This window comes from Saccostrea cucullata, unplaced genomic scaffold (genome assembly GCF_032062105.1).
Source record: "Saccostrea cucullata isolate Sc308-1 unplaced genomic scaffold, CSIRO_AGI_Scuc_v1 ctg716, whole genome shotgun sequence".
Taxonomy (NCBI): domain Eukaryota; kingdom Metazoa; phylum Mollusca; class Bivalvia; order Ostreida; family Ostreidae; genus Saccostrea; species Saccostrea cuccullata.
In genome coordinates this window covers 35,905-62,949 of record NW_026929218.1, presented here as the reverse complement: position 1 = coordinate 62,949, position 27,045 = coordinate 35,905, and the positions used below count along the sequence as shown (strand labels likewise).

Here is a 27,045-nt window from a genome sequence, read left to right as displayed (position 1 = left end):
TAGTTTACTACTATTTTTTGTCACAAGTACCGGTATTCAATAAAACCAAACTGACTACTGACAATAAAAGTCTTTAAGAAGGAACAAAATTTGAATGAATTTTATAATGGCTTCACTTCATTTTTAAGATATTGGTTCAAAATTTGGCATTTTGAAAGAAACACCATAAATATTACAACTATTGAAATGTATATTAACTATGAAGAATTCAAGAGGCCCATGGGCCACATCGCTCACCTGAGCACGTGGTTATGAAAATGTAGAAATTGGTTTATTAAATAGTTTAAATCCAATAGTAGTCACATGACCAATCATGGGTTTGCTATTCTTGATAAGATGAGTTTTAAAGAATTTTCCTATATATGTCTATGTAAAACTTTGATTGGCCATTGTGGCCCTGCCCTACCACCGGGGGTCATGATTTGAACAAATTTGAATCTTCAGTACCTGAGGATGTTTCCATATAAATATGATCAATTATGACTTTGTTATTCTTGAGATAAGGTTTTTAAAGAATTTTCCTAAATATTTCTATGTAAAACTTTGGTCGGCCATTATAGACCCGCCCTACCCCCGGGGGTCATGATTTGAACAAACTTGAATCTACACTACCTGAGCATGCTTCCATATAGATATGATGAATTATGGCTTTGTCATTCTTGAGAAGAAGATTTTTAAAGAATTTTCTTATATATTTCTATGTAAAACTTTGGTCGGCCATTATGGCCCCGCCCTACCCCCGGGGTCATGATTTGAAAAAAATTGATTCTACACTACCTGAGGATGATTCCATATGAGTTTCATCTTTCCTGGCTCAGTGGTTCTTAAGAAGAAGATTTTTTAACAAGAGGCCCAGGGGCCACAGCGCTCACCTGAGCACATCGGGCTTGAATTTACTCCCCCCCCCCCCTTCAAGGCGTTCATCATTTGAACAAACTAGAATCTACACTACCTGAGGATGATTCCATATAAATATCACTAATCATAGCTTTGAAGTACCTGAAAAGAAGATTTTAAAAGGTTTCCCTATATATCCCTATGTAAAACTTGGGTCGGCCATTTTGGCCCCACCCTATCCCCAGGGCGGGGGGTCATGATTTGAACAAACTTGAATCTACACTACCTGAGGATGTTTCCACATGAGTTTCATCTTTCCTGGCCCAGTGGTTCTGGAGAAGAAGATTTTTTAAAGATTTTTCTTATATATTCCTATGTAAAACTAGGGTCGGCCATTTTGGCCCCATCCTTGCCCCGGGGGTCATGATTTGAACAAACTTGAATCTACACTACCTGAGGATGATTCCACATGAGTTTCATTTTTCCTGGTCCAGTGGTTCTTAAGAAGAAGATTTTTAAAGATTTTTCTTATATATTCCTATGAAAAACTTGGGTCGGCCATTTTGGCCCCACCCCCCCCAGGGGTCATGATTTGAACAAATTTGAATCTACACTACCTGAGGATGATTCCACATGAGTTTCATCTTTCCTGGCCCAGTGGTTCTGGAGAAGAAGATTTTTAAAGATTTTTCCTATATATTCCTATGTAAAACTTGGGTCGGCCATTTTGGCCCCACCCTTGCCCCGTGGGTCATGATTTGAACAAATCTGAATCTACACTACCTGAGGATGATTCCACATGAGTTTCATCTTTCCTGGCCCAGTGGTTCTGGAGAAGAAGATTTTTAAAGATTTTTCCTATATATTTCTATGTAAAACTTGGGTCGGCCATTTTGGCCCCACCCTTCCCCGGGGGTCATGATTTGAACAAACTTGAATCTACACTACCTGAGGATGCTTCCACATGAGTTTCATCTTTCCTGGCCCAGCGGTTCTGGAGAAGAAGATTTTTTAAAAATGCCATTAATTTTTAACAATTTCATGATTATCTCCCCTTGGAAAAGGGCGTGGCCCTTCATTTGAACAAAATTGAATCCCCTTTACCCAAGGATACTTTGTGCCAAGTTTGGTTGAAATTGGCCCAGTGGTTCTTGAGAAGAAGATGAAAATGTGAAAAGTTTACAACAACGACAACGACTACGACGACAACAACGACAGACAACGGACAAATTTTGATCAGAAAAGCTCACTTGAGCCTTTGGCTCAGGTGAGCTAAAAATGACATTTATTTTCTCTAATTCATAATTATTTCCTTTTGGAAAAAGGCGTGGCCCTTCATTTGAACAAACTTGAATCCCCTTCACCCAAGGATGCTTTGTGGCAAGTTTGGTTGAAATTGGCCCAGTGGTTCTTGAGAAGAAGGTCAAAAATGTGAAAAGTTTACAACGATGACGACGACAACGACGACAGACAACGGACCAACTGTGATCAGAAAAGCTCACTTGAGCCTTTGGCTCAGATGAGCTAAAAACTCTTTGTGTTATGTATAATGTAGTTTGTAAAGAAATTTGGAAAGTGCAACAATATGTTTTAATAAATGGACTATGATCTGTATTATAATGTTTTTTTTTGAATTAATCTCATTTAACCTAACTGACAGCCCTGTCCCCAGAATCCATTGGCACACTCATCACGTGGGCATCTTCCAGTTTCCTTGTCACAGACTCGGTCTCTAGAGCAACGGCAGGTGAACAAACAGCGATACCCAAACGTTCCGTCTTTGCATTGTAATTGTAAGGCCTCTAAATCTACAAAATAAATGTGTATTTTTTAATATTAGCAAGTCAAAAATTATCATTAAAAAATTAAGCACTTTCTAGAATTGTTAAAATTGATGATTGCATGCTTATGGCCAAAAAGCTTAATGCAGTACGTATGCTTAATTTCCATGAATTGGGTATTTTAATTATTTATTAAGCACATATAAAAATCTTGATCATATCAACTATTTACCATTAAAAATCCTTTTCATATGTTTATAAAATATCGTTTATATACATGTACATGTGCATTTAATACGTATAATATTTTTAGCTCTTCTGAGCCAAAGGCTCAAAGAGCTAATGCTATGGCCATTTGTGCGGTGTGCGGTGTGCGTTAACTTTTTAGAATATGGGCCATAACTCAAGAACCCCTTGGCCAATTATTGTCAAATTTGTCAAAGAGTATCCTTGGCCCAAGGGCTACCATTTATGCTAAAATCAGGGGTGGGACCCTAAAACAAGGGGAGATAATCACGAAAATAAAACCAAAAGTACTGGTTGCTAAAAAATCTTCTCCAGAACCACCAGGCAGATTTTCACCAAACTTACATACAAGGGTCGGGATATGTTGAAGATTATAAATTGTTCAAGGCATGACCCTGGGGCAAAGGGCGTGGTCTCAAGGTCACTTCAAAGTTGACCAAAATTTACACTTATTAAAAACGTTGATATTTTGCTTACTGAAAGGCTAGGATCATCAAATCTTGTAAGTTGATGTGACCTACTTTTTAAATTTTACCAGCTTTTGTTTTTAAATTGATTTGGAGGCATATTTTGGCCTATGATCATAAAACTTGATGAAACTTGATAAAACTCAGTTGATGCATCTTGGGTCCACAAACAACATCAGCTTAAAAGTAGGTCATTGTGACCTACTTTTTGAATTTTATGGCTAATCTTTCCTAAAACATTTAATCCCATTATTTCAGACACCAAAAGGTTTAGAATCACCAAATATTGTAAGTTGATGCATCTACAGGCCTTAAAACATATTTATCAAAAAATAGGTCACTGTGACCTACATTCAACATTTTATGGCTAGTTTTAAGTATCTTGGGTACTAATTAGCTTAGAATCATTAAAATTTGTCAGTTGACGCATCTTGGGTTTTCGGAGATTAACGATCAAAAAGTAGGTCACGGTGACCTACTTTTGACATTTTATGGCTATGTTTTAGTATCTCAGGTACTTATTGGCTTAGAATCATCAAACTTTGTCATTCGATGCATCTTGGGTTTTCGGAGCATGTCGACCAAAAAGTAGGTCACAGTGACCTATTTTTGACATTTTATGGCTAGTTAATGTATCTCAGGTTTAGAATCATCAAATTTTGTCATTTGATGCATATTAGATTCTCGGAGCATGTTGACCAAAAAGTAGGTCACGGTGACCCACTTTTGAATATCTCAGGTACTGATTGGCTTAGAATCATCAAACTTTGTCAGTAGATGCATCTAAATGTTGATCAAAAAGTAGGTCACAGTGACCTACTTTTGTCATTTACGGCTATATTTAGGTATTCCGGGTACTTATTGGTTTAAAATCATCAAACTTTGTTATTTGATGCATCTTGGTTTCTCGGAGAATGATGATCAAAATATAGGTCACTGTGACCTACTTGTGACATTTATGGCTATATTTAAGTATTCTAGGGTACTTATTGGCCTAGAATTGTCAAACTTTGTCAGTTTACGCACCTTGGGTTTTCGGAGAATGATGACCAATAAGTAGGTCACTGCGACCCACTTTTGAATATCTCAAGTACTTATTGGCATAGAATCATCAATCTTTGTCAATTAATGCATCTTGTGTCCTCAGAAAATTTCAATCAAAAAGTAGGTCACTCATGACCTACTTATAGTATTTTATAGTTACATTTAAATATCTTCAGCCCTAACTGGCTAAGAATCATCAAACTTTGTCAGTTGATGCATCTTGGGTCTTAGGGTAGATTGTATAATTTATCAGGAGAGCGATTCAAGGCCCTTGGGCCTCTTGTTTTCTACAGCATTATTATTTTTTGATGTATTTTTGGACACTCATTTTATTTGGTGTGTACATGTGTATATATGCATAATAAGAAAAGGATCTACTAAATAGTAAGAACTAGTAGCCAATCATTTTGTATATACCTATATCACACAATAAAATATATTCAAAACAATCATCCAAAGGATCGAGAACCAAAGCAATAACACAAATACCCCCACCCTCTCTCACACATCCAGATACCAATAGATCACTGGACTAATGCTCCACGACCATGGCAGTGCACGGTGATGTTGAAATTCATTATATTTTACTGAAAATGATGCTCACATTATCTTGAATATTTGTGAACTATTTTATACTTATACAACCCTCTATTACTGTCTTATGTTAGTTATATTGGGTAAAATATTACGTATACTTTGATTAAGGTATCTGATTTAGAATAAAAATCGAATAATTCATTATCTTTAATAATGCGCGTTTTATATATTCACTCTTTAACAAAGGGAATATTGTTCAATTTTTAGAATTCAAATTCCTAGAAACATATTTTTAAAAAAATAATAGGGTTTTTTTTTATCAAGCCTTGCAAGATTTTCATATTATCCTTCAATATTTTAGTTTTTGTCTTCAATATTTTTTAAAAAGTTTCTTTCATCATGCATCAGCCCTACTCAAAGTTGTAGAAAGATCAAGATTTCTTGATCAGTCGCTGTTCCATCAATGTAACATATAAAGACGTTCGCATCATTAATACAATAACTAATCTTTTTAATCCTACTTTGAATGATTATTTAAACAGATATAAATATAAACAATAAAATGCTTTTTTGTTTGTTATTACTAATACTGGAATTAACGGTCGCAGCTATTGCAGAAAAAAAAATTATATAATCCGCTTACGCGGGTTATGTATTTTTTCTGCAACAGCTGCTTCCGTTAATTCCAGTAATAACAAACAATAAAAGCATTTTATTGTTTAAATATATAATTTCTTAACAGATTTGTCGGTGAGGATTGATAGACACAAAGCAATGCATGCGAATATATTTTCCCAGTAATGATATATAGGTTTCTTTATAAATATTTCCATTTCTAATTTTTTTTTCTCTGCGATATCTCTTTGAAAGTTGTCGGAGTTTATTTCTTGATAATTCTGCCGGAATGTAAATTAGGCAGGTTGATAGGTCAGGAGCTAAGGAGGCCTAAAATGCATGCAAATCTCGTGCGCATCTGTCTCTGTGTCTGACGCTATAAGGAGGCAAAATGTGCATGTAAATCTCGTGCTGCTGCCTAGGTGTTTGATGTCATTGGGTGAGGACTATTGAAACTGGCATGGAAGTCCTCGTGTAATTTAAGTCTATGTCTGCATTTTTAAAGTCTAAATCTATCATTTTATTTCACAATTAAATGAAAATATAAGGAATCACTGTCTAGTTAGGAGAGTATGCCAGGGACATCAACAATAGTGGGAAACATGGGATAATTCTAGCATAACGGGCTTCGCCCGTTATTCAAATTATCCCATGTTTTCCACTATTGTTGATGCCCTGGCATACTCTCCTAACTAGACAGTGATTCCTTAATTAAACACTCATACTTAAGTAATTTTACTCTCATGTGGGAACGGCGGTATGTTTTCCAACATGCATTGAAAGACATAGCGATTACACATTTTTATTTTGATTCAATCATAGAAAAAATATGAACTTCAAATAAAGGGTTTGAAATAACATTTTGAAAACACTGACCAGCAAATCTAGATCACAAAAATAAAATCATTTTAAGTTAATGTATTTTAAAAAGTTATGAAAACGAATTATTAATCTTTCCCGGCGGAAACGAGTCCATATAACTGAATGTGCAAGATAAAGTTGCCACCTGGGCACCACGTGTGCCGACGGAAGAGGACTTGACACCTGAATCGGTGTTTCGGGCACATTTTAGGAATGTTCCAGGGTCTGCCACTCGTCAGAGGTCTAACCCAAATTAAGTTAATATATTTTAGCTGTATAAGATCTCTAGCATGGTGTTTCATGCAATGATCAATAATTGTAGTGGACATGTATTGTTTCTATTCCACTAATTAAGCTTTGTGAATAAAAAGCTGTATGGTTTGAAAATGTCAATGAATAAGACAATATCAAGGAGAATTAATATTCTCCAAGGTGCGAGCTTAAATCATTTGCTCGTCTTGTTTTGTGGTACAAATTGTACTTATTCGTTTGAAGTGGGCGGGGCGACCGTCACTTAGTCGCGCTGGGAGAGTTACTGCACGTGGCATGAGAGAAAGCGCATTGGTTGTTTGTTCTACTTCTACTTCTACCGGAAAGCGGCCGCCATCAATAAGCTGATTATTCTGCCACTGTGTAGGGTGTGCGCGTTAAAAAAAGGTGCAACTATACAAGTAGTGAGTTTAAAAACAGAGCAGAATAAACTAGGCAGCCAGGTGAGTCTTGAAGGATTCAAGGCTCACTGCGGACACTGTACTGGAGGGGAGGGCGTTCCAGTCTCTGATTGTCCTCGGGTAGAAGGAATCCCGTCTAATATTTGTTGAGCATTTTTGTTGCCTGAATGAGTTGCCATTATGGGCTCTGCTTGCTCTTCCTGTTGGTATTAGCTTATCACTAGGGTCTATTTTCACTTTGTTGTTAACGATCTTGTAGAATAGGCATAGTCGTGTGTTCTTTCTTCTGTCTTGTAGTACTGCCCAGTTTAGGTCTTTCACTATTTTGGACACTGATGTTGCACTATTGTAGTTGTAGTTGTTTCTTACGTATCTAGCCGCTCTTTTCTGAACTCCCTCCAGTTTGTTGATGTTGTTTTGTTGATATGGGTCCCAGGTTGAGCATGCATATTCTAATGTTGGTCGGACTAGCGTTTTGTATGCCTTTTCCTTTAAGCTAGGGTTACTGATGTTTAGATTTCTTTTCAAGAAGCCGAGAGTGTTGTTAGCTTTTTTACATATGTTGGCAATATGTGTGTTCCATTTCATGTCTGACGTTATGGTGATCCCTAGATACTTAGCCGATGTAACTTGCTCTAAGATATGTCCATGGAGGGTATATTGATGTTTAATGGGTTTCCTCTTCTTTGTGATGGTTAAGACATTACATTTATCCGGGTGGAAATTCATCATCCAATTCTTTTCCCATTTTCCTAGTGCGTCAAGGTCTGATTGTAGTTGTTGGCTATCTGACTGTGATTTTATAGTCAAGTACATGATGGTGTCGTCGGCAAAAAGGCGGACAGTTGATGTTATGTTGTCCGGCATGTCATTGATGTAGAACAAGAATAAACTTGGTCCGATGACAGAGCCTTGGGGTACTCCTGATTCCACATCTATGTATTCTGATGTTTCTCCCTCTATAACTACTGCTTGTCTTCTGTTGTTTAAGAAGTTTTCAATCCATTTGTTTGTTTTACCCTGAATTCCATAGTGGCTCAATTTCATGACTAATAAGCTGTGGCTCACTTTATCGAATGCCTTACTAAAGTCCATGATTAAACAATCCGTTTGTTTCCCTTCATCGATGTTTCTTGTGATGTCATCAATAAATTCCACAAGCTGGGTTTCACATGAGAGGCCCTTTCTGAATCCATGTTGTAAAGGATTAAGGATATTGTGTCTGTCTGCATGTGACATGATGTTGCTTGTAACTAGATGTTCCATTATTTTGCATGTTATACAGGTTAGGGAGACAGGTCGGTAATTGATCGCTTCATAATTTTTCCCTTTTTTGTATATTGGACATACTGATGCTGTTTTCCATATGGTTGGTACTTGTCCTGTTTGTGTAGGGTATTGGATAATTGACAGCCACCTGTTTCCTGATATATGCTTTGCATGCTTTTCCCTAGCCTAAGCGAGATCATAAAGTCCGTCTCTCTTTCCATGTTAACAGCTTAATGTTATGTACCAGAAGCGCTTTATTAATACAAGATTTATAACAAAAATTAAAAAGGACAAAAATATAATTTAATTTTTCATTGAAATATTTGTAAATAATTAAATTGATTTCAAAAGGTCTGAGAAAGTGTATAGAAACATAAATTACATGTTAAGGTCTCATTGTATGGAATTCTCTACAAATTGATCATTTGTAATGAATTTTGATACAATTCCAATTTAATAATCCCGATAAGTGGCTATAACCGGAACTAATTGAAATTTTCGAAACTGCTTTAATTCTCTTATATTTAATGTACGCGAGTTTTATAATATTATACAATTATTGCTGTGTTTTGAGGTCAATACAATGATTTAGCCATCTGAGGAGTACAATATTCACCGAGCCCGAAGGGCAACGTGAATATTACATACTTCAAAGATGGCTAAATTATTGTATTGACCGAAAAAACAGCAGTAATTGTTTTATTATATGATTCACTGATAAAATGATACAGCTCATTAATTGTTTGCATTTAATTTAGTCCTAGCCAAATACAAGAGAGAAGCAGAATTAAAATCTGAATAAACCTTACCAGTCGTATAAATTTGAAATGGTTTTTGAAAGGTGTATTATCAGGGAAAACTGACTGCCAAAAAGTAAAAAATGAAATGTTGTTCAGTAAAAGTGTTGGAGGGGGGAAGCTGTCGGCACACGTGATGCCGGGTGGCAACTTTATCTTATACTAGGAGTTGGGCCCGGTATGTGCTTTGTTATGTTACAATGTTTCCCCTTTCTCTTTCTCATGATTTACAAAGGGGATAAACAAATCAAACCACTTGATGTTTGATTATTTCAACGTCCATGTATTGATGAAGTTCGTCCAACCCCCAGTGAAAAAGGTTTCCAGAATCAGATAGAGCACTGATTTACATACATTACCGTAAACTGATAAGTAAAAATATATACTTACCAGAGTTTTCGGTTGAAATAGGATTCACAAGAAACATGAAAAGTAATAATCCAATATGTAACATACTCAGGATTCGGCATAAATAACTTGAAAATCCATCACAAAAAATACTGAATTGTACTTGACTTCATGTACAAAAAACAACACCAAAGGATAGCCTGCTCTACATTGTAAATGTTATTCTAATTTCCTCAGTCTGACAGGATGAAAAAGATGCATGAAAATAATCAACGCGCGTGCGTCATGGTGCTAAAAAGCCATATAAAATTAAAAACTAGACTCTTGTTCAGAAAACCAGAGCAAATTTTGATCGACATTGATTTAGAGGATGCTTATATATAAATATATGGGACATATAATCTTTCATGGGAAATAAATTTGTAGATTATGAGAAATTTATGCCCTGTTCACACGGAGAGTTTAATTCGAATTAAACGTAAAGTTACTGCGAATTAGCTTCGCTTAGCGTTCACACGGAGAATTTAATGCGAATTAGTTTAATTCGAATTAGTTTACTGCGCATTAAATTACTTCGCATTAGCTCCGTGTGAACGCTAAGCGAAGCTAATTCGAATTAAATTTTGAGGCATGCGTAATGGCAAAAGTAGGTCAAATGCCACATGTCCGTGGTCAGCTTGGAGTATTTGTGCTATTTTTGAGTGAAAAACTAAGGAAAAGTGTGTTAATCACTAAAATGTGTGTACAGACACTGTAACATTATGTCAAATGCATCTGCTCCTGCATAAGGTGACGTGATTTGCAAATGACGTCATAATAGCCTTACTGACGCCTGGCCGTAGAAGTAGAATTTTAATTCGCATTAGTTTACTTCGCATGAGCTGTCGTGTGAACGCAATTTAATTCGCATTAATTTGATTCGCATTAGTTTACTTCGCATTAATTTACTGCGAATTAAACTCGTCGTGTGAACAGGGCATAAGAAAAATGTAAATAATGGTATGATCCTGCCAATAAAGTCACGTGATAGCCCAGTTACGTTAGATGGCTTCCGAAACGAGTATATAACTCAATTAGAAGCTGGACGTTTCAACACCATTTCAGGACAGAAGGTGATGCTGGATTAGAAAGTAAATGTCTGTGAAAAAAATCCATTACTGATTTAATTCTGTCATCTCTTTAAAAGCAAGCTTTACACGGAAGATTTACAGTAAATTGATTTTTGTCTTCACTGTAAAACGGTTGTTTAAAGAGCCGTTTGCGATCATTGATAAATGATAAATCGTATATATTTTATTCCCAAATCTTTTTTTTTCAACTTGATTCTTAGAGTCTTTATCCACCCATTTTACTTGATGTTGGAAAAAAATTTAGGTCTGTCCGTCCGTCTCGATGTTGTGTGAAACATTTTTGTTTCTGGACAACTCTTAAGAAGCCTTTAAGGTTTTGCAATTGAAATTTTATACATGTATAAGCCTATGAATAAAAAGAACCATATTGATTTTGAGATTAAAAGGTCAACTTTAAAACACTTCCAGACTTTGTAATAAAATATTATATTAGGCCAAAATAAAATTATAGTTTGTTTGGAATTGCCTCTCGCCTCATTGAAATGCCCCCTCCTGAAAAAATTTTATTGATCAAAAGTAGGAAGATTTTTTTTTTATTTAATCAATTTTTTTTGCCCATTACATGTAACACATGCACCATACAAAACACTGAAATATAGTGTAGATATCTATGTAAAATTATGTTTGTTTTTTTTTGTTAATTGTAGATATTTTTGTTTAAAGTCAGAAAATGTATTTACTGTTTACTCAGAGATATTTATAAAAAATTTAAAATTTTTCTTCCATTTAAAACAAAAAAAAATTTCCCTCCCTCCCTCCTCTGTCTGAAAACCTTCAGGCGGCAATTCCAAACAAACAATTTTTTAAGGATGGCCTTACAACTCCCCAAGGTCCAAAGTTTAAGGTCTGTAATACCGGTTTATATTGCATAATTCATATCGTTTTCATGATTTTTCTAAAGCAATCGCAATGAAGTCCTGTTGGTTTTGGGGCCAAAAACTGAAAGGTCAAGATTGATTTCTTTTTATTTTCCGTTATAAATAAGCATATAAAGTTGATCAGGTCCGTCTTCCGTCCATCCGGTATTTCTCCTTCCGTTGCACTTTGTGTTCAGCCCAGTTCAAAGCTCAGTTTTCAAAGAAACTCTTCAAGATATTTTTATTAAATTTCATATGCTGATACATATTGATAAAATATATTCAATTTATAAAAAAAAAAAATGACCTTCACCTTTCCTTTAACTATGACCTCACTTTTCTAAAATTAGTGTTTAGCTCAGTTCTAAGGAGCCTTTTTAAGAAAGTGTAGTCAAACTTCATATGTTGATACATATGTTTACTAATGTCAACTTTTCAACTGCATTAACATTTTTTTTAATTGAGCTTTCTTTTGACCTTGACCTCAATTTTCTAAATTTTGACATAAAACATGAAAAATCATATTTCTACCTAACTTTTCATGCTTTTTCTTACTTTAAAATTTAAAGTGAGACCTGTTCAACTGCATTAAAACTTTTGACCTTGAATTTTCCTGTGATTTTGACCTCACTTATCTTAAATTTGCATTTAACTTAGTTTTAAGGAAACAAAGATATTTTTTACGTTTGATTATGTTTTTATAGGCCTACATAATTTGATAGAACCTGTGACACACATGTATAATATGTTTAAAAGAAAAGCTTTTCAATTTATTGGGGGGAAACACAGTTTTATGAGGAAATCATGCCAAAGTGACAGTATTTTTTTTTTTAAGCATTTTTATCAAGTTTTATTTCAAAATATGAATTATTCTAATATTTTCAGTATTTTTATACAGTGCCTGATTCAATTGTCAACAACTGGTGTGTATTTCATTCTCCTCATTCTACTGAGGCCATACAGGTAACCAACCTATCCTTTTTGTTTTTAGCTCACCTGAGCAGAAGGCTCAAGTGAGCTTTTCTGATCACATTTTGTTGGTTGTCCGTCCGTCTAGCTGTCTCTCTGTCTGTCTGTAAACTTTTGACATTTTTGACTTCTCAAGAACCACTGGGCTAATTTTAACCAAACTTGCTACAAAGCATTCTTGGGTGAAGGGGAATTTAAATTATTAAAATGAAGGGCCAGGTCCTCTCACAAAGGGAGATAATCAAGAAAAGACAAAAATAGTTGGGGTCATTAAAAAATCTTCTTCTCAAGAACCACTAGGCCAGAGAAGCTGAAACTTATGTGGAAGCATCCTGGGGTAATGTAGATTTTAAATTGTTCAAATCATGACCCCGGGGGGTTGGGCGGGCCCACAATAGGGAATCAAAGTTTTACATAGAAATATATTTGAAAAAATCTTTAAAAGTCTTCTCAAGAACCACTGGGCCAGAAAAGTGGGGTCATAATAGGTATTACAAGGGGAAATCTGGCTAAGAATAGCATAGTCAAAGCTTCTCAGGTGAGCGATGTGGCCCATAGGCCTCTTGTGTTTGTTTTGATTTTTTGTCTCCTTTTACTTTTTATTTATAGGTGAATAAATCAAATAGTGGGCAATTTCACATTATTTAGAATAAATACACATGCAGGCGTAATCAGAACATATACATTGAGGGGTGGAAGGGGGGGGGGGGTTGCAAGTTGTTGTTTTAACATGGATGGATATTGCTCTCAGGATGCTCTTAATTTAAGAAAATAATTTCACTGACATTTTTCTTATTTATAGATAACATTTATTTAGGTTAGCTTTGTAACTTTTTACTACTTAGTTTTTTATACTGATTAATTTTTTTATCTTTCTCTGATTCTTGTTAGGTCAGTTGTATGGGGTACCAGAAAAACAGAGATACACACATTTTTTGAGGTAAAATTTCTATAATATATTCTTTTTGTCACAAAATGATGAAATATGTAGTTTCAACATCAGTTGAACCATAATAAACAAACTATTAAACAGGCTTTTTCCTTCCTTATATTCACGAGAAATGTTATTTGGAATATATAAGAAAGACCAATTAAATTTTCATAAAGTTGGTTATTATGTATAATTATAAACTTTAATAGTATAAAAAACTATAATCACACACTCTCTCAGTATAAAAACAATTTTACCCCTTATAAGTTTGCCCAGTGACAGTTCTGTGAAAGAACTTAAATTCACCTTGTTTTAAATTTGAACACTTGTTAGCTGAAGAGGTTCTCTAATACAGTATATATTTACAAAAATAAAATTTCCTTGAGCAAAAAGTCTTACTGTCTCTCTGACTCTGTCGTAATTACCCAATAATAAATTTCTAGCAAATGTGGCGGTCAGCTGGGTTCGAACGCAGGTGGCCAGATAGCTCATTTGGTAGATCACCTGACCAGAGATTCAGGGGGGCCGAGTTCGAATCCCAGTCTGGTCTGCTGCATTTTTCTCCTCTCCTGTTACAATTGGTGCCGTACCATGCCCTGGAACTGACAGGTGAGAGGCCTGATGGGGATGAGCCTGGGTTAGGGTCTCTGAGGGACCATAGACCTTTAAGGTGGGAGAAATGTGGCAATCAGCTGGGTTTGGTCCCCAGTGGACAGATAGCTCAGTCTGTTGAGCACATGACTAGAGATTAAGGGGCCGGGTTCGAATGCAGGTCTGTTCCGCTGCATTTTTCTCCTCCCCCTTTACACAAATAAGACATGATTAAAATAAGATCTGAGAGGGCAACACTATTGTGGATATATAATAAATAAACAAATTGTTTGATTTCCTATACATAGATATTGTCCACCCTGACAGTAGGTTTGATGCAGTCTGTACCCCTCCTGGTGACCCTGGGAGCAAACACTCCCACCCTCGAGTATCTGGTTCTGGGATGTATTGGATTGACACTGTTAATAGGGGTGGTCATGATTTTTTTTACTCCAGTGGAAAAAGTTGAAGAGGTATGATTTGCCCAATTTTAAGACCTTTCTGTCATTGCATTATTTTTCATAATTATCATCTTTTTCATTTTAAGATAACTCCATTAGATGGAAACCTAGGCTCTTCCAGTGAAAGTGTGCATTCACGACACAACAAAGTCGCACCGGCCCCTATGACTTACGAGGAAGTCATTCAAGAGAGAAGGAGATATGTAGAGTTTTCAGGAATAATCCTCATTTATAGTTTTAAGAGATATAACCTCATTTTGAATTTTAGTGGATTTACTCATGGTTGTGATAGATTTAATTGTTTACATAAAAAGGTTCATTACTCAATGAATGTAATTTCTAAACACTTCCTGGAAATAATGAAAAACTGATTTATTTGTTTTGCTTACTTTTTTATCAATAAATAATTAAATATCAATTTTATACTTGTTTTATACCATTTAAACTTGTCATTTAGATTTTTAGCTTTTGTCACCATTATTGAATTGGACTTCATTTGAATTGAGTGTGTAAAGAATCATAACTCCCATAAACCTGCATTTCCTTGCTGAGATATTAAATGTTATTTTTTATAAATCTGACATTCTTGATCAAGGTCATAAAACATTTGTTGAGATCAGTTAATAAAATTCCTTGGATCCTGGATGCCAACACCAGAATTTTAACTTTTCAGCATGATAAAGCCAATATGATATACATTTTTAATTTTTTTAATAGCCATATAGCTAGCAGCACAGGCTGCTGAACATTGAAAATACATTGTTTTGTTTATACCTTTAGTTACAGTCATTGCTCAGTTTACACTTTATGAAAATGCATACCCAAGGTTGGTATTTTTAAAAATATTCTTGCAAATCTACTAAATTCTTAACTTCCCACCCCCAAGATTTTTATGTGCCCGGATCGAAAGATCCGAGGCTATATTGTTTTTGTCCTGCCTGTCCTTGTCTGCAAACTTTAACCTTCGCCATAACTTTTGAACCATGAATGAAAGAGACTTCATATTTGGTATGCATACTCCACTACTAAGCTCTTTTAAATGACACCAACGTCAATGACCTTGTGACCTTGACTGTGACCTATACACTAAAAATAGTTTTTTTCTGCAAACTTTAACCTTGTCCATATCTTTTGAACGAGAAAGATACAGATTTATTACTTGGCATGCATACTCCACAAAATAAGCCCTTTCACATGACACCAAGGTCAATGACTTTGCGACCTTCTCTGTGTCCTATATGCTAAAAATAGCTTTTTTGAACCTTCCCCATAACTTTTGAACCATGTAAGATAGAGACTTCATATTTGGTATGCATACTTCACTAATCAATTTCTTTCAAATGACACCAAGATCAATGACCTTGTGATCTTGACTACAACCTATATGCTAAAAATAAGTTTTTTTTAAACTATGTTGCTGCTAAGAGCATAGTGTTTCACAAACACATCTTGTTCATTCTGAATCTTTTCATCATCAAAATTATAAAAAGAACAAAATGATTAAATCATTCTCAATGATTTTAATGGACAAAATGTTTGTTATAAACATATCCATTATAAATACTTTTTCTGTTGAACAGAAAGATAAGTAAATGTAAACGAATTGTTACATTCAAACATAAATCTCTCTAAATCTCTGATACATGTACTCTGATACCTAATGGTAATGATTCTCAGTATTACATATATACACTCAGTTAAAACAAACTGATGATTAGTGTAGCTTCTGCTAACAATAAACAAAATCTTAAACAATTCAGCTAAAAAAAAAAATTATTACAGTATTTTTAAAAGAAATTGAAAATGATGATAAAACTACACAACTGCTTTTGATAGGGCAAGTGTTCATCATTTCTTCCATTCTAACAAGTGAATTTAAGACCGTTGCCAAGCAATTATTCCTTTCCAAATGCACATTGTAGGATGCAGTATTACAACTTTAAAATGCCCTAATCTTGTGTATTTTTTATGTAATGAAACTCTAGTTACTGTTATAATTTTTTTTGGGGGGGGGGGGGTATAATAGAGCATTTTTAGGGGAACAGTAATCTAAAAGAATACAAATATTTTGTCTATGTCTACTTTTCAAAATTATTCTACCCATCTCTCTTTTCTTTATAATCGAAAACTAAATTTATACCAACAAAATCTGACATCTAAATTGAGCTGCCCCATATACTGTATACAGGGTTATTTTCGCCCCGTGTTATTTTCGCACTTTTGCACTTGTGAACAGTTTTGCCCCGTTTTAAATTCGCCCAATCATAGTTCTGTTTAAGAAATTATCCTGTGTAATTTCAATTTGCTCCATCTTAAATTCGCCCATTCAAGAAGAAAGTTTACAGTAATTGAAAAAAAAAAATTAAATCTGAGGGGTGCTTTTACTTCACCAAGAAAAAAATCCTTTTTTCTTCCTAGATAACATCTTATATAAAAAGTCAATGCTAAGAAAAATTAAAAAGACAAAGAAAGAAAGAAAAACACATACAGATATCCTTTTCACTCACACATAGATGAAAATATACTTATCCATTGTATATACAATAATAACATTTCTGAAAGCACCTTCTCTGTGCATAATAATTATATATCAAGTCATTCTACAATGATTGATACTCAATCATGTGATATAGAATATGGTGGGGAGGGGGGGGGGGCTTTAAATTACAAAGAAATTTTTAAAAAATATAACAATGGAGGGAAAAATACTTCTCTTTTTTGGGAAATATTTAAATCCTCCTATGAAATTCATGAAAAAGCAATCTCCAAAGAACAGTCATTTTCTGAGCATCTTGTTACAAAGATATTTAACAATGTGAAAATGGATGGGAAAAATATATATTTTATTTTTTGAAGATGTATATTTTAATCCTTGTTTGAATTTCATAAAAAATGAAACTCTTATTAAAAGAACAGTCATTTTCTAAGCATCTTTTATTTTTCTATACATTTACATTGTGTATTTCATAGGTTAGTGTATTTTGCATCGTCGCAAACCTGGATTTTGAGTCCGCAAGCTTCCTCAGTGATGATAGAGAGAATCGACGTGAATCACCCAGGGGTTACCGACGATGTGTATTTTGAAACTATATATTTCCCAAACAAAAACAAAACAAACAGTAACATTTTCTAATCATTAAAACAAATATTGAATTTATTAAAAAAAAAAATTAATAACCTTTACAAATTTCATAATTTTTTTTATTCAGCACTTTTGTATACTTCAAGAGATGCCCATTTCTTTAAAGCTTACTGAGGGGAAGGGGTGCGGGGTAAAGCTAGGAATGGTTATTAACAAAATATAAACAAAAACAATATCTGCCACACCTTAAATATCAAAACAAAATACCCCCTAATTTCCAGTTAAAACAACCAACAAATTATTGATATTCCTAAATCAGGTCTCTAAAAAGAGGATAGAATCAATTTTAGAATATAAAACCTCTTCAATAACAAAATTTTGTCAATATCTTGTAACAAAATATAGATGGCACTTTCTCTTTCTGAATAATGTCTTAGCACTACCGATTGCTTTTTTATTATACGATTTAAAATTGAATCTGTTATCTTTTATCTTGTTTCTGCTCAATTAACTTTTTACATGATTAAGTAATTATTCCTAATCAACAAAAAATAAATAAAATGATTTTTAACACTTCAAAATGTACACAATGCAATGGAATGAAATTAAACTTTAAAAAATATACATATCCTGTAGTTAGTATGATGTACCTGCCCATAAAAAATGATTCCCTAACAAACAACATTTGCGAGATGAAATTCAAATGCTACAAATACATGTAGTAATTAATATTGCATCATTAATCGTGTGTGCGATACTTTTTGTCGTTTATTGGTGTACGATGCGGCGTAATGCCCCCCGATGCCCTGTGAATGTTGCCCCACATACTCCCCCTCGGGACTGGGCTCTGGGGCTGGTAACAAGTGACTGTAACTTCTCTTCTGGCCTTGTGGGGTCTTCTGAAATTTAAAAGAAGTTCATCATTAACTGATGTCAAACTTCAGGCGGAATGATTTTAGAATCCATTTTATTGGTTTCTTACTAACCAGCCTGTGTTGCACATTAAGATATTATATTCCAAATTTAATTTGTGAAATATTGGCAAGTTTGACAACCTTATTTGATTCAAATTCATCACCATGAACCATTTATTTGTAAGTAACTGTGTATATATAAGGAGTATTTCCTCATTTTCCTGGGACACAAAATTAACAGTCCTGAACAAATTTCACTCGATTTATCTAAAAAAAAAAGTTGTCTCAAATAATAGTTATTTAATAGAATTAAATGTAAAAAGAAACATCGTAGTTTGCATGTAAGTAAAAAAAAAAAAAGAAGCAAGTTTGGCTGTCCTGAAAGGCTAACTTGTCAAATGTATTTTTATTTTAATTAACATACCAGTAAAGGTTGATTCTCTGTCCTAGATGTACCAGGAGGCTGTATTGGTTCTTTATATGACTGGGACTGTGCTGAAGACTGATGGTAATAATCTATGGTCTGCAAAAATAAGAAAACAATTGTCTGAGCATCATACCTTATCTAAACAGAAATGCATGCTAATTTGGATTAAAACATTGTACCATGACACTATTTTCTGAATTTATGCCCCACCTTTTTGGGAAGTGGTTCGGCAGAGGATGAGCTATAGGGGTGATATGATTCGTAGCTGGACTGAGGCGATGTCGCTGAATGATGAGTGGGTGTGGCCTCTGTGTGTCCTCTGTAACTATAATCGGAACTGCTGTAACTGTATGAGTCGTCATAATCCTGACCCGACACACTGCCGTAACCTGAGCTGTACGATTCGTCATGTCCACTGTAACCATGGTAACTGTAACCAGGTTGGTTGTAAGCGGCGTAGGCCGCTGCTTTAGCTGCTATATCTTGGTAATGCTGGAATTTATTCACATGGTTTCAATATGTTTTAATTGTGAGTTTTGTTGGTACAATACAGTATATTTTCCAAGGATGCAGCGAATTTGATCTTATTTTTATTTAACAAAGCACAATTTATAAACAATTTCATCAAAATTGAAGTGCAATACTTTGTTTTGGAGAGGAAATTTACAAAAAATCTGAATTTGAGAAACACTGATGTTACCTGATCATGGTTGTAGTTAAAACTTTCTTCTGCATAATCATAAGTGCTTCCTTGATTCTGCAAAAAATGTAAGAAATTAGATGCAACAAATGTATTAACTATTTGACATATTCTTCAGAGTTCAGGTAATTTTTAGCATTAGCATTGTCTTGATTCTGTTATGATTAAAATAATTCTGTTATAATAATAAAATGTCTTACCTGATAACTAGAATTATAATATCCACCATCACCCTAAAATATGTAAAGAGAGGATTAATCGGTACCTCAAAATGCAGTTCTAATTTTTGCTAAAAATATTTACAAACTCATCTTGATTATGGAACAGGGAATGAGAAGGAGTAGGGGGTGGGGGATTTCAAACTTACCCTGTTACTAGTATATCCATAGTACTGATCATATTCACTCAGTTCTCCTTTTCCTCCCTAATTATATATAAATTCATATTTCATTACAATTCCTTCCTCAAAAGAAATTGTAACATTACAACTAGTATTTGTAATTTAGATCTTTCAGAAATGAACAAGATGTATATTGTCTATATTTCACATGAGTATCAAGAACCAACTTTTTTGAATCTTCCTATATTTTTTCCTCTATCTCTTTGTCTTCACAATTCATGACCTATAAAATGACCTATAAAAATCCATAGTAAATCAATGCTATTACCTGTGGATTTCTTTGTTGAGTATGTGTAGTGTCTGGGTTTGGCAGCAGGCCTCCACCTTTTGGTCTACCTCCCCAGCCAGGCATCAGGTTCTGAGGAGGTTCTCCCAACAGGGACTGTTTAACTTCCCCCTCTTTATTGGGCTGACTGGCAAACAAACTTTTCTTTGGTGGTAGCCCTCTATGCACTAATCCAAGAATTTCTGGGGGAGCTGCCCCTAGCAATCCCTCTTTTGAATTTTTCAAATCCATGAGAGGAGTAACTTCCCCTGAGGTGCAGCCGAGATCATGACCTAATTGCACTGCGATCTGACCTATATTTGTCAGGCCACTGACATCAATGTTCTGTAGGTTTTGTGACACTGATAATAACATGGAACTGATGTCAGAGCCCGGGTATGGCTGATTTGGTTTACCGGGGGACAGTTTGGACAGGAGACTGTGGAGGATAATGTTGGACTGGGAGGCATACGGGTCCCCCAACAATGACGGCTTCTCGGTCTGAAATTCAGGAAAAGAAAATTTATCAAATTATATATAAGACATCCAGGTCTAAAAAGTCAGTTAATCTCTTGAAATGTTAGGACCAGAGAATTAGAACAGAGGAATAAGAACTGTTCTTTCTTACAACTTTAAATTTATATAACAAATTCTGTTTATAAGTACAGCTGTACATCTTTTTCTGGTTGATGAATTCCTAATATCAACACTGATATTTCTTTCATGTTAAGGTGCTCCTGTTATACCTGGTTATTGTTGACCTTCTTTGACATTAAAGTTGCAAGATCTACATCAAAAAACTGCAAAGATACAATATAACCCAAATGATGAAGAATTCTGTAATATTTATGGAAAATGCCTAAAAAAAATCATTCAACATTTCAAAGATAAAAATCAATTTCAAATCTATACAAAGTGCAACTTGTTTAGTCTGGATATCACTGGTTTCATAGCAATCTGTTGGATCAGACAACATTCTGAATATCACATTTTAAATATGAAATTACTGATTGGAACTTGCAATTTACATTGTACTAAGCAAGGTTTTGGAATATACAACAAAAAGATTAGACAAGTTGTACTTTAACTTGTTTTCTTTTTATCAATTTGAATACAAATTACGTTCAAATGATTTCTACATGAATTGATGTACAACAAAAATTTCTCTGTATACAAAAGCTACGTTTGTATTCAATTTCAAGAGGCAATTTTGTAAAGAATTCACCAAATCCTGGTATATTTTGGCCTTGTTTTCTGACCTGACTGCTGGGAGCTTGTATCTGGAGTTGGAATGCTAGCAGTATAAACAGCCCTAGCTGTACATTCACGTTCATCAGAGGACTTAATGGCATGGCTGGAGCAGGTCCCAGTAAACCTGTAACAAATGTCAGCATACACATCAATATTCAGTCCCTGCTTACACTAAAGCTAACATTAAATCTTTACAATGCTTTGTCACTTTTGAAGAACAAAACTTGCATGGTATTAAATTCAGATTAAGTATAATGATGGAAAACTGAAATTTCAACATCATCTTAAGATTTCTAAATCATGTCTGCTAAATCTTTATTTGAGCATCTGTTGTTCAAACATAAAAAAAATTCTTTAGAAGAGTTGATGCATAGGTCATGGAGTGAATAAAAAAAAAAATACTTGTATTTTTCATTGAATTTGTAGAAGTCTGAATTTGAATTTGAATTTGTCTGAATTATTGAGTTATGTTTATTAATTTTTTCAGCCTACCTGGTTTCTCTGGGTTGGAGGTCAGCTGTTTTATGTAGGTCTTGTGCATCTTCTCTAATGCCTCTTCAAACTTTTTCATCACTGAAATTTGAAGCATAAAAAAATTAACATTGGCTTTTAGATAATATTTTCATTATAATTACAATTCAAATACCCTTTAGCTAATAAAATCAGACAGGGCAAATCATTAAACCAAATATTGGATATTCTATCGAGAGTCCAAAGAATTGTCCTTATCTGATATAATGAAACATTTGAACCTTTATTAGGGATGGGGTGGGGATTCAGAGCAATAAAAAGATTGCATGATCAAGTGTTTCAGAGGTTATCTCTCTTTGTTCATTTATACTAATTCTACGCCTTGTCTTGTATCAAGGTAGAACACCAAGTATGAACAGTTAGGAATGAAAATTTGCAAAGTCCTTAAAAATTGGACTGACAAAAAGCAGTGGTACCATTATCTCAGGTAAAATAGAATTAAGAAAAGTTTACAAACATACTGGTAATGGGCAAGAAAACAGTTAAGACTTCAAACTGAATTCAGTTTGTCCAACTCAATAAAATCCATCTAGACAGTTTCAGTTGAATACTCACACGTAGGATGTTGTGAAGTGAGGCGCTGAACGAGCGGGTTACACAGTAGTTCTTTACAGGGGTGTACAGGGTCTGGTAACAAGCTTGGCTTACACACGTTGTCTGCAGGATTGTCCTGTATATACAAACACACAAAAACAGAACTATAAATCCAGATTAGAAATCACAACTTGTTTTCATTATAGCTGCAGTTCTTAAAATCCAAATTAATGAGTTTTCAAAACTCTTTTTTTTTTATATTTCAAAAGCAGCCTTTTTCATTTATTTTTAAAAGAATCTTACATTGAAAATGTAAAAAAAAAAAAATTTGGAAAAATATTTTAAAATTTTGGGAAATTTTTTTTCAGGGAAAACAGCCTCTTTTCGGCTTTTGCCCTTGGGTTTGATGAATCATAAAATACACTGAAAGTTATAATCTTCACGAAAAAATAAATATATGTTTAATGAAGTCTGTGAAAATTGTTTCCTTTTATGACAGAAATCTTCATTTTATGCATGGATATCTATGCAAATACTGGGAAAACTTACAAATTTACTCATAAGCCTAGAACATATTGTGACTGCTGAGATCCCTGGAATACAATATGTTATCCTCATTGGCACATCCAGAATTTTGTGACCGTTAAGGTGTCTTTCGGACTTTTCTGCCTCTTGCCAAGACCTGTACTCGATTATTCCATAACCTAAGGACTTTCCATCTTTCATCACAATCTAAAAAGATGAAGTACGTATAGGAGAAAGAATATACAGAAAATCATATGCCTAAATATGGTCATTTTTTCCCTAATTTCAAAAAGTAGTTAATGATATATCTGAATTCTGATATCATATAGTCATTGCGACAAACAATTTATCCTAATATACTACATTTAGTTGATATATTTTCGTATGTAAACCAATTCTTTCTGCTGACAGAAACTTATAATTAACAAAGAGGCTAAATCAATTAAGTAATCATTCCTTTTTGTAATCTGGAACTTTTAACTATACCTGGCAGTAGAGTGGACTAGAGAGAGCACTAAAGACATCCCTAAACTCTGACGTGTTAGTGAAATCCTTAGGCAAATTGTCCACAAACAAACACTTGGAGTTTAATTTCCTGTAGGAGGAGAGACTTTTGTCCAGAAAATCACAGTGTATATGGTGTCCTTCCACTAATTTCCAGTCCAGTTCTGTACGTATACTCGATATTTGAGTGAGAGGAGCACTATATTCCACAACTCCACAGAATTTAAAGTCATCTGTCAAACAAAGCAAATTACATCAAGAATTAAATTTTCATCTGTTTTTCTACACAAAAAATAAGTCACCTCAAGGGATCTTCAGAAAATTATCATTTAGTTCTTAATTTATGAATATATAAGTGATTTACCATAATTTATGTACCAGTATAATCAGTGTTCGAAATTCGGAATTATTTTTTGTGGGTCTAAAGGACCCACTGATAAAGGGTCTACACAAGTCCTTCCAAGGCAGAATAGGCCCCAAAAAAATACCATCAAATATTTTGGGAAAATAAACTTTCATTAACAATCTTGGTAAGTTTATCAATTCCTTACCTATAAAAAAAAATCCTGTTATCTAACTAAAAATAAAGTTAATATTACTGTATAAATGTAAACATACTTTTTGTTTCCTGTAACCCCCAACCCCCCCCCCCCCAAAAAAAAAAAAAAAAAAAAAAAAACAGGGTCTGTATGTAGGGGTTTTTTTTTGCCTGTTGTACGATCTCAGATATTGAAGCAAAATAAAGTTTCCATTTAAAACATTAATTTTCACTTTCCCTACATATCTAAATAAATAGGGCCAAACATCCTAGGACTGAAGTAACCAGGTGGGATATTTACAGTAGACACCCAACATGGCTGTCTTAAGATATAGAAAACGAAGCTAAACAAATATTGGGGGAGGAAATGCTAGACGATATAAAAATGATCATTCCTCTTCAGGTTGACAAGGATAACATATTTATATTTCAACTATACTAAGCTACAATTAACATTCTTTATAAAAATTGCATCAGCTGATTGAAACCGACACAGATATGGTAGTAATTTGAATGTGTCGGTCGAGTTATAGGAAAGAAACATTTTTCAGGCTTTTTTCTTGGCTAATCATCATCGGCCCAAAATCATTTCAAGGACCCATTTAGTTATACTATACATGAGTCCTTCCGTTTGTACGTCGGCGCAGGACCGACGGACCGACGCTAATTTCGAACACTGAGTATAATACATGTATACGGTGAAACTTGTCTTTTCAAGATGTTACATATTTCAAAATCTTGCCTAATGTGAAGTAAACTTTACTGGTAAGTCCCTTTTAGTCAATTGTTTAAAAATGTTTTCCAATTCCATAATGCTTTCTAATCTGGCCAATATTGTCCAGATTAGATTAGATCAGCTGTTCTTAGAAATAATTGATTTCTGCATTCATGTATCATTACATTTAATAAGTTAAAGAGAAAAGAACTTACTTGTAGTTTGGCCTCGATAGAGAAAGCACTTTTTGACAGCACAGAATGGAGACACAAGGGCTCGGAATTTTTGTAGAGTGTAATCCTGAGGCAGATGAGCGCAACATAAAAGTTTCTCAGTCTCACATCGATCTATACTTATAACACAGTCTTGGAATTTGGTGTTATGTAAATCTAACATTAACTGTTCAATTTCACTCCCACTCTCAAGTACAACCACAGCTGAAAAAGAGAAAACATGCATCTTTATGCATTCAAATCTTATATAAATATCATTTTGTTATTTTAATAAAAGGACAATTTACTTTTTTTGGTACATATCCAGTATGCATAACTTAAATAGTCAACACAACGAGACAGGATCCGACTGGCAGTCTATTGACTCCAAGACTAACAGACTAAGTACACAGAGCTAATGCACTTACTCTAGAGCTTCAGAAAAACAGTACATGAGGTTGTTATTACAAGTAAATTCAGTACAATTATAATTACCTTTTCTTTGCCCTGGAATGATTTCAATACTCTTTGCTATGTATGCCCCTAAAAGCACATTTATGTCATCCTGAAAAATAATAGTTATGAATATTAATATATATATCTTTAAAAGTCTATCTCATATTTATGCTTAACTTAATAAGATATCTATTTCATCTTTTAAATAATATGTTTCATCTTAAAAAAAATATTAGGTATCATTATAGCAATCCAGCAAGCTCAATAGACTAACATTTTCTTATAAGAACAGAAAAAATCTGAACTGAAATAAAAAATTATGTGTAAAACCTTCCCAGATTTACTTTACTACCAGGATTTCATGCAATAATGGTAAATGTAGCATGCCCTCAATTACATAAAATTAAAATTTTTTGCAAGGAGCTTGAAAATTGATGCATGCTTTTGTTTAAATATTGCACTTGGTCTTTTTACTCTTTAAGGGACAAGCAATTTATAAACACATCATGTGACATTAGAAATTATATTTTGTCTCATACAGTTTGATTCATTCATGCATTAAATGTTGTTTAAATCCCACCCGAGAATTTTTAACTCGCAATAAGACATCACCATATCCCAATAAAGGGCTTAAAATTTTGACCTTTACTCTGCACTCAAGGCATTCTGCAGATAAGGATCTTTGTCGTGCCAATCCCTACAGTGACATGCCATTATGGGGCCTTGGTTTTTAAGGACTCATCCAAAGGACCCACAACATCCACTTCAAAGTACTGTTCAAAGTACTGAGCTCGAGGGCATAGCGAAATAACAGTTGCTACCTACTTTTATTGACTTAGGTCAGTCATAACCAAGATTCGAACTCATGACCACAAAGGGATTCATGCAGTTTGAAGTTTAAAGAGTCGGATAAAAGTAACTTAAGTGTAAACAGTACGATTCTGCACTTGCCCAAACTGTCAAACCGTAAAACATTATTTTTTTAGGATGCAGCAGTTAGATTGGATAGACTTTACTTAAATAGTTGTAAATGCATACAAAGTTTCATACTAATTCATATATGGAAACATCTGTACAATAGCCTTTGGACTTAAACTATTTTCATTTTTGATAACTCTTACTTTCATTTTGAATATTCAACTCATTTCTCCTATTGCATTGTACTTCTCTAAGAATTCTGGAAGGTCTGATTTCCTAATCACTGTAGCATTCAATAGAATATATTTGAACCTAAGTGATAAGGTGCAGATTTTAACATTGAATCCTTGATTGACCATCTTACTTCATTTGCAGAAACTGGCAAATTGCTGATCAATATTGGTCGATCTCTGTAAAATTCTTCCATAGACAATTGGAGAAGCTCAGTAGGAGATTTTCCCGCTGAACTGCTATTGCGATTTGAAGAAATCTTCGGTGAAGTTTCTGTTTTTTCTTTATCCATATCTGGATTTTGGGAACCACTGATGGCCGTCGCCATGTTGGATTTATAAGATTTGAAACCAGAAAAAAATGTTTTTATTCCGGAAAAGTTTAAATGACGTTAATTATATTTAGCCGAGTTGATTTAGTCTTGAGTCAT

At 34.2% G+C, this 27,045-nt stretch overlaps 3 protein-coding genes across 4 annotated transcripts in view; 1 reads left to right on the top strand and 2 right to left on the bottom strand.

The window, feature by feature from the left end:
• The window catches only part of LOC134280124 (multiple epidermal growth factor-like domains protein 10), a 59,483-nt gene extending 49,762 nt beyond the window's left edge, over positions 1 to 9,721 (bottom strand). The window contains exons 1-2 of the mRNA XM_062762547.1: positions 9,516 to 9,721; positions 2,487 to 2,645 (exon numbers count right to left, since the gene is read on the bottom strand). Of these exons, the coding sequence (XP_062618531.1) occupies positions 2,487 to 2,645; positions 9,516 to 9,579 (223 nt within the window). The 5' untranslated portion in view covers positions 9,580 to 9,721. The remainder of the gene's footprint in view (positions 1 to 2,486; positions 2,646 to 9,515) is intronic.
• A 2,628-nt stretch (positions 9,722 to 12,349) lies between these two features.
• Positions 12,350 to 17,496, top strand: LOC134280137 (uncharacterized). Its single transcript, XM_062762565.1, has 5 exons — positions 12,350 to 12,423; positions 13,321 to 13,369; positions 14,260 to 14,424; positions 14,499 to 14,615; positions 17,383 to 17,496. The coding sequence occupies exons 3-5, from the start codon at positions 14,287 to 14,289 to the stop codon at positions 17,494 to 17,496; spliced, it is 369 nt and encodes a 122-aa protein (XP_062618549.1). The 5' UTR covers positions 12,350 to 12,423; positions 13,321 to 13,369; positions 14,260 to 14,286.
• LOC134280128 (ribonucleoprotein PTB-binding 1-like) lies at positions 16,953 to 26,943 on the bottom strand. Of its 2 annotated transcripts, none has more exons than XM_062762551.1 (16): positions 26,749 to 26,943; positions 25,506 to 25,575; positions 25,014 to 25,235; positions 23,528 to 23,778; positions 23,066 to 23,248; positions 22,538 to 22,652; positions 21,944 to 22,024; positions 21,460 to 21,575; positions 20,947 to 21,000; positions 20,204 to 20,701; positions 19,903 to 19,959; positions 19,736 to 19,768; positions 19,536 to 19,592; positions 19,046 to 19,327; positions 18,833 to 18,931; positions 16,953 to 18,393 (listed from the first exon to the last, which is right to left on the bottom strand). In XM_062762551.1, the coding sequence occupies exons 1-16, from the start codon at positions 26,941 to 26,943 to the stop codon at positions 18,220 to 18,222; spliced, it is 2,487 nt and encodes an 828-aa protein (XP_062618535.1). In that variant the 3' UTR covers positions 16,953 to 18,219. The 2 variants fall into 2 exon arrangements, with proteins under 2 accessions (XP_062618535.1, XP_062618536.1); XM_062762552.1 differs by having other exon boundaries at positions 18,833 to 18,935; positions 19,047 to 19,327; positions 26,749 to 26,941.
• Between the last annotated feature and the right edge of the window lie 102 nt (positions 26,944 to 27,045).